General features: G+C 48.4%; 1 protein-coding gene across 1 annotated transcript; it reads left to right on the top strand.

Annotated features, from left to right (window-relative positions):
• Nucleotides 1-231: 231 nt before the first annotated feature.
• Nucleotides 232-6,824, top strand: NOP9 (NOP9 nucleolar protein; the record flags this gene model as incomplete). Its single annotated transcript, XM_039727501.1, has 9 exons — nucleotides 232-376; nucleotides 1,040-1,204; nucleotides 1,339-1,488; nucleotides 2,775-2,916; nucleotides 3,505-3,694; nucleotides 4,335-4,475; nucleotides 5,278-5,382; nucleotides 5,973-6,185; nucleotides 6,740-6,824. Coding segments are annotated over exons 1-9 (1,336 nt in total), but the record flags the coding sequence as incomplete, so codon positions are not given.
• Between the last annotated feature and the right edge of the window lie 612 nt (nucleotides 6,825-7,436).

Here is a 7,436-nt window from a genome sequence, read left to right as displayed (position 1 = left end):
CACAAAGGGGCGGGGGCAACGGATGATTGACAGAATAAATTACACGGAAGTGGGTGGGGCATCGAATGATTGACAGCACCGAGGCTGATAGTTAATACATTGTGGGCGTGGTCACACCCTCAGAAGGGGGGGACAACAGCTGATTGACAGTCTAGGGGGCGCGGCCAACGAAACCTCGCGAGATTTCCCGAGATTTGCCCCCGTTCCCGTCCTTTCCCCCCCCCCGCCAACATGGCGGCGCACGCCGGGCCCCCCCCCGAGCCGGACATGTCGCGACAGTGGCGACAGTCGTGGCCTCGCCTCGATCCCGACAGCTCCGAGTATTTCCAGAGGGCCCTGGAGACGCTCGAGGAGGGGCTGAGCGAGGAGGAGCTCGGTGAGGGGGGGTTTGGGGGTCCCTGAGGGGGTTGGGAGGGGGTTATGAGGGAATATGGGGAGTTTGTGAGGGGGGTTTATGAGGGGTTTTGGGGGTCCCTGAGGGAATTTTGGTGTTTATGAGGGGATTTGGGGGGTTCCTGAGGGGTTTTGGGGCGTTTATGAGGGGTTTTGGGGTTTATGAGGGGATTTGGGAGAGTATATGAGGAGATTTTGGGGTTTATGAGGGGATTTTGGTGTTTATGAGGCAATTTTGGGGTCTCTGAGGTGATTTTGGGGTTTATGAGGGATTTTGGAGGAGTTTATGAGGGGTTTTGGGGTTTATGAGGGGTTTGGGGTGATTTATGAGAGAGTTTGGGGGGGTTATGAGGGATTTTTGGCGTTTCTGAGGGGATTTTGGGGTTTATGAGGGGATTTAGGGGGGTTTATGAGCGGTTTGGGGGGAATTTGGGATTAATTGCTATTTTGTCACTGCTAACCCCCACTTGGTTGTGTCTAACTCCCATTTTTTGTGTCTAACCCCCCTTTTTCACCTCCTAACCCCCATATTTTTCAGTTTAACCCCCATTTTCTCACTCCTAACCCCCTTTTTTATGTGTAACCCCCATTTTTTGGGGTCTAACCCCCATTTTTTGGGGCTTAACCCCCATTTTCACACTCCCAGCCCCCATTTCTTCATGTCTAACCCCCATTTTACCATCTCTAACCCCCATTTTTTCGTACCTAACCCCCATTTTCTCACTCCTAACTCCCATTTCTTTGTGTCTAACCCCCATTTTTCCTCTTGTAACCCCATTTTTGGGTTTGCTGGGCGGCAGCAGGGACGCAGGTGAGGGAAAATTTGGGGATTTTGGGGGGAAATTTGGAGATTTTGGGGGGATTTGAGGAGGTTTGGGGGGGATGAGAGGAATTTTGGGGGATTTTTGGGGGTTTTTGGAGGTTTTTGATTATTTCCCCCCCCAGTCCCTCCCCCCAAGGGGGCGGAGCCAAAGACAAAGAAGGAGGGGCTAAAGGAAAAGGAGGCGTGGTCACTGCCAAAGGGGGCGGAGCTTCCGGCCTCGTTCCGCCCCCTGCTGGAGGAGCTGGCCCAGGGGCTGGAGCAGCAAATTCCAGGTGAGCAAAAAACCCCAAAAATCACCCCAAAATCCCCCTAAAAATCCCCAAAATCACCCCAAAATCATCGTAAAAACCCCAAAAATCCAAATAATCACCACAAAATCACCCTAAAAATCCCAAAAACGCCTCAAAATCAGCCCAAAATCCACCCCAAAATCATTGTAAAAATCCCAAAAATCCAAATAATCACCACAAAACCCCTAAAAATCACCCCAAAATCACCCTAAAAATCCCCAAAATCACCTCATCACCCCAAAATCCCCCTAAAAATCCCCAAAATCACCCCAAAATCATCGTAAAAACCCCAAAAATCCAAATAATCACCACAAAATCACCCTAAAAATCCCAAAAACGCCTCAAAATCAGCCCAAAAACCCCAAAAATCACCTTAAAATCACCCTAAAAATCCCAAAAATCACCTCAAAAACCCTAAAAATCACCCCAAAATCACCCTAAAAATCCCCAAAATCACCTCAAAATCAGCCCAAAATGACCCCAAAATAACCCAAAAATCATCATAAGAACCTCAAAAATTCCAATAATCACCCAAAAATCACCCCAAAATGATCGTGAAAACCCCAAAAACCCAAATAATCATCCCAAAATCAACTTAAAAACTCCCAAAATCACCACAAAAACCCTCAATATCACCCAAAAATCACCCTTAAAATCCCAAGAATTGCCTCAAAATCAGCCCAAAGACCCCAAAAATGACCCCAAATAACCCAAAAATCATCATAAGAACTCCAAAAATTCAAATAATCACCCAAAAATCACCCAAAAAACTCCCAAAGTCACCACAAAAACCTCCAAAATCACCCAAAATAACAAAAAAAACCACCCAAAATCACCCCAAACCCCCAAATTTCTCCAAAATCCCCAAATTTCCCTTTAAAATTCCAAAAATTCCCACATTTTCTCCCAAAAATCCCCAAATTTTCCCCTAAAATCTCACACATTTTGTCCAAATTGCAGGATTTCCCCCCCAAATTTTCCTCAAAATTCCCAAATTTTTAAAATTCCAAAAATTCCCACATTTTCTCCCAAAAATCCCCAAATTTTCCCCTAAAATCTCACACATTTTGTCCAAATTGCAGGATTTCCCCCCCAAATTTTCCTCAAAATTCCCAAATTTTCCCCAAATTTCCCCAATTTTCCCCAAATTTTCCACAAAGGTCCTAAATTTTCCCAAAATTTCCCCAAATTTCCCCCAATTTCCCCCCAATTTCCCCCCAATTTCCCCAAATTCCCCAATTTTCCCCAATTTCCCCCAATTTCCCCAGAGCTGCTGACCCCGCCCTGCGCCAGCCTCTGCCTGCAGGGGGCGCTGTCAGCCCTGCACCGCAGCCAATCGCCTTCCTGCGCCCGCCTCTGCCGCGCCCTGATTGGCTGCCTCAGCCAGGACAGCCCCGCCCACGACCAGAGGTCAGTGCTGATTGGCCGGGGGATCCCGCTGCTCTTTTCTCATTGGCGACGCCCCTTCCTGTGATTGGCTGCTGTCTTCCCAAATTTGGGGGAACCAGAGTTGCCACTCCCTGATTGGCTGCTCCTCTGGATCCCCCCTCTCTGATTGGCTGTGCCCTGTGGGTGCTGTGCTTTGATTGGCTGCTGTTTGCAATCCCTCTTCTCTGACTGGCTGTTGCTCAGGATCTCTTTTCTCTGATTGGCCCGCTCACTCAGTCCTTTTTCTCTGATTGGTCACTGTCCTTGATCCTTTTTCTCTGATTGGCCGCTCCTCTGAATCTCTTTTCCCTGATTGGCTGTGGCCATAACCTCCTCTTCTCTGATTGGCTGTTGCTCGTGATTCCTTTTTTCCAATTGGCCGCTGTTCTGGATCCCTTTCCTCTGATTGGTCGCTGTCCTTAATCCCTCTTCTCTGATTGGCCGCTCCTCTGGATCCCCTTTCCCTGATTGGCTGTGACATCCAGCTCCTATGCTCTGATTGGCCACTTCTCTGGATCCCTTTTTCCTGATTGGCCGCTTCCCCCGATCCCCTTTCTCTGATTGGCCCAGCCCTCTGCTGACGTCACTGCAGGACCCCGCCCGCTCCCGCCTCCTGGAGGCGGCCATGACGGTCCTGGACCCCCCGGGGCTCCGCGAGCTCTTCCGGGGTCACCTGCGGGGTCACCTGAGGGGCGTGGCCTGCCACCGCGTGGCCAATCACGGCCTGCAGCGCCTCCTGGACCACGCCCCCGAGGACGTGGTAGGCGGGGCTGGGCTGGGTGGAGCTTTGGGGGCCGAGTTTAAAAGGGATTTATTTGCATATGTAAATCAAGGGCTGGTCTTAAAGGGGATGGGTCTGAAAGGGGCGGGGCCTAAATGGGAGGGGTCCAACTGAGGTGATTGGCTGGGAAATGGGGGTGGGGCTTAAAGAGGCGGGGCCTAAATGGAGGCGCTCATTGGTTGGGAGGGTGGTGGGCGTGGCTTAGTATGTTTGGAGGGGGTGGGGCTTTAAAATGTTAATTAGGGGCGGGTGGGGCTTAATTGGGTTCATGAAATGGGCGGGGCTTGAAGGAAGAATGTCATTGGGTGGTGGGAGGGGCCTGGAGGAGTGGAAAGTTAAGTGGGAGGGGCTTAAAGGGGATGGGGATCAAATGGGATAATTTGATTGGCTGGGAGGGAAGGAGGTGTGGTTTAAAGGGGTGGGGCTTAACGAGGAGGGGCTTAAAGGGGGTGTGGTTTACAGGGAGCTTCCTATTGGTCAGAAATGTGGTGGGAGGGGCTTAAATACCTGAAAACCGAAAGGGGTGGAGCTTAACTGAATTATTTGCCTGGGAACGACTTCCTGATTGGCTGGTGTGAATCTGTGGGCGTGTCTAAGGGAGGTGGGCGTGTCCCGGCAGGCGCAGGAGGTGCTGTCGGAGCTGGGCCCCGCCCTGCAGGAGCCGCTGGCGCGGGGTCACGCCGGGGTGGTGCTGGCGCTGCTGGGGGCGGCCCTGAGGCACCCGCGGCTGCAGGGGGAGACCCTGCGCCACCTCTTCCAGGTGGGACACGCCCCTTCCGCGCAGGCCACGCCCACCGAGTGATAAACCACTCCCGATCCCTGATAAACCACTCCCACTTTGTGATAAACCATTCCTGCTCTGTGATAAACCACTCCCACTCCGATAAACCACGCCCACCTTGTGATAAACCACACCCACTTTGTGATAAACCACTCCCACTTTGTGATAAACCACACCCACTTTGTGATAAACCACTCCCACTCTGATAAACCACGCCCACTTTGTGATAAACCATGCCCACTCAGATAAACCACGCCCACTCTGTGATAAACCACTCCTACTCTGTGATAAACCACTCCCACTCGGATAAACCACTCCCACTTTGTGATAAACCATTCCTGCTCTGTGATAAACCACTCCCACTCTGATAAACCACACCCATTTTGTGATAAACCACGCCCACTCCGTGATAAACCACGTCTGTGATAAACCACTCCCACTCCGATAAACCACGTCCACTTTGTGATAGACCACGCCCACTTTGTGATAAACCACGCCCATTTGTGATAAACCACTCACACTGTGTGATAAACCACGCCCACTTAGGTAAACCACTCCCACTTGGTGATAAACCACACCCATTTTGTGATAAGCCACTCCCACTTGGTGATAAGCCACGCCCACTCTGTGATAAACCACTCCCACTTTAACCACCCCTTTAATCCCACCCACACTAAGCCCCGCCCTTTCCCCTTAAGCTCCTCCCCTCCCCCTCTAACCATGTCCCTAAGCCCTGCCCCTTCTCCATTTGCATCTCTAAGCCCCGCCCCTTTCCCATCAGGCCCTGGGCTGCTGGGCCCCGCCCCTCCACCCCCATTGCGTCACCGCCCTGGCCCAGCTCCGCCCCCTGGAGGGCGGGGACAGCGAGGAGGGGGCGGAGCCTCAGGTAAAAGGGGCGTGGTTAGGGAGAGGGGTGTGTGAAGGGGTGGGGTAAAGTGGGCGGGGCTTAGGATGTGGGGTTATAGGGGCGGGGCTTGAGGTGTGGGGTTTAAAGTGGGCGGGGCTTCGGGTGTGGGGTTAATGTGGGTGGGGCCTAAGAGGGTGTGGTTAAGGGGGCGGGACTTGGAAGGGGAGGGGCGGGGTTTCCATTTTTTTTCTGATTTGACTTTAACTTGATTTTTTTGTTTTCTTTTTCCTGTTTTTCTCCTTTTTCCCTTTTTTCTTTTATTTTCCTCTCATTTTTTTCCTTTTCTGCTCTCATTTTTTCCTTTTTCCCATTCATTTTCCTCTTGTTTTCTCCTTTTTCTCCCATTTTCCCCCCATGTTTTCCACATTTTTCCCCAATTTCCCTGGTTTTCACCCATTTCTCCCCCATTTTCTCCCAATTTTTTCCCTTTTTTCTCTCCATTTTCCCCCCATTTCCCCCATTTTTCCCATTTTCCCCCCATTTTTTCCCCATTTCCCCCCCATTTATTTTCCTTTCCCCCCCACATTTTATTTCCTCACTTTCCCGTTTTCCCCCCATTTTTCCCCCAGCCCCCCCGGCTGTCCCCGTGGGGGTCCCGGGCGCTGCAGCTGCTGCTGCACTTCGGGGACCCCTCCCCAGTGCTGGGGGCGCTGGGGGCGCTGCCCCCCCCGGCGCTGCCCGCGCTGGCCCGCAGCCCCCCGGGCAGCCGCCTCTGGGACGCCCTCCTGGGGTCCCCCCGCGTCCCCAAAGCCGCCAAGAAACGGCTCCTCAAGAGGCTCAAGGTACCCAAAAAATGGGAAAAATGGCGATTTTGGGCAAAAAATCAGATTTTTTTAGCAAAAAAATCCGATTTTTTAGTGAGTAAAATCTGATTTTTTGGCAAAAGTAATCCTGATTTTTAATTTAAAAATGTCAACTTTTAAGTCAAAAATTACAATAGTATTTTAGCAAAAAAATCCTGTTTTCTCAGAAAAAAAAAGGGGATTTTTGACCAAAAAATTGGATTTCTTTGCAACAAAAATCTCAGCTTTGGGGAAAAAATATCAGAGTTTTCAGCTAGAAAAATCACACTTTTTCAAAAAACAATGGGATTGTTTTTCAGCCAAAAAAAATAATATTTTTTCTTTGCAAAGAAACCCATTTTTGAGTTAAAAAATCTGATTTTTAAAGGTTTTTTTGCGGTGAAAACTTGAAATTTTGTGAGAAACAGAATGGGGATTTTCAGTGAAAAAAGTTCTATTTTTAAAGGGTTTTTCCAGGATTAAAAACTGGGATTTTGGGGGGAAAAATCCCAATTTGCAGCAATAAAAAATGTGATTTTGGGGCTGGCCCGCAGCCCCCCGGCAGCCGCCCCTGGGACCCCCCTGGGGTCCCCAAACGTCCCCAAAGCCGCCAAGAAACGGCTCCTCAAGAGGCTCAAGGTATTCCAAAAATGGGAATTTGTTTTGGGGTGAAAAATGGCCATTTTGGGCAAAAAATCCGGTTTTTTTAGCAAAAAAATCCAATTTTTTTACTGAAAATTTTGGGTTTTTTTAGTGAAAATAAAGATATTTTTTACTGAAAAAAATCCCTTTGTTTTAGCAAAAAACTTTTTGTTTTTCAGTAAAAAAATTGAAATTTTTTGGGGGGAAAAACGGTGATTTTGGGAAAAAAATACGATTTTTTAGCAAAAAAATCTGATTTTTTTAGTGCAAAAATGTGGATTTTTAGGGAGAAAAAAGGGATTTTTTGATGAAAAAAATTGCTGTATTTTAGCAAAAAGGTTCTGGTTTTCCAGTTAAAAAAATTGAAATAATTTTTTAGGGAAAAACCAGATTTTTTTGCAAAAAATGGGATTTTTTTTTCATTAAAAATGGGATTTCTTTTTAGTGGAAAGAATTGAATTTTTTGCAAAAAAAACCCTTGGGATTTAGGTAAAAAAAATTCGAATTTTTCAGTTAAAAAAATAGAATTATCTTCCAGAAAAAAATCTGATTTTTCAGCAAAAAAAGTCTAATTTTTAGGATAATTTTGGGGTAATTTCAGGAATATTT

The sequence above is a fragment of the Passer montanus genome, unplaced genomic scaffold (genome assembly GCF_014805655.1).
Source record: "Passer montanus isolate IOZ18808 unplaced genomic scaffold, ASM1480565v1 scaffold612, whole genome shotgun sequence".
In the NCBI taxonomy this organism is placed as follows: Eukaryota; Metazoa; Chordata; class Aves; order Passeriformes; family Passeridae; genus Passer; species Passer montanus.
This window is presented reverse-complemented; position numbering and strand designations above follow the sequence as displayed.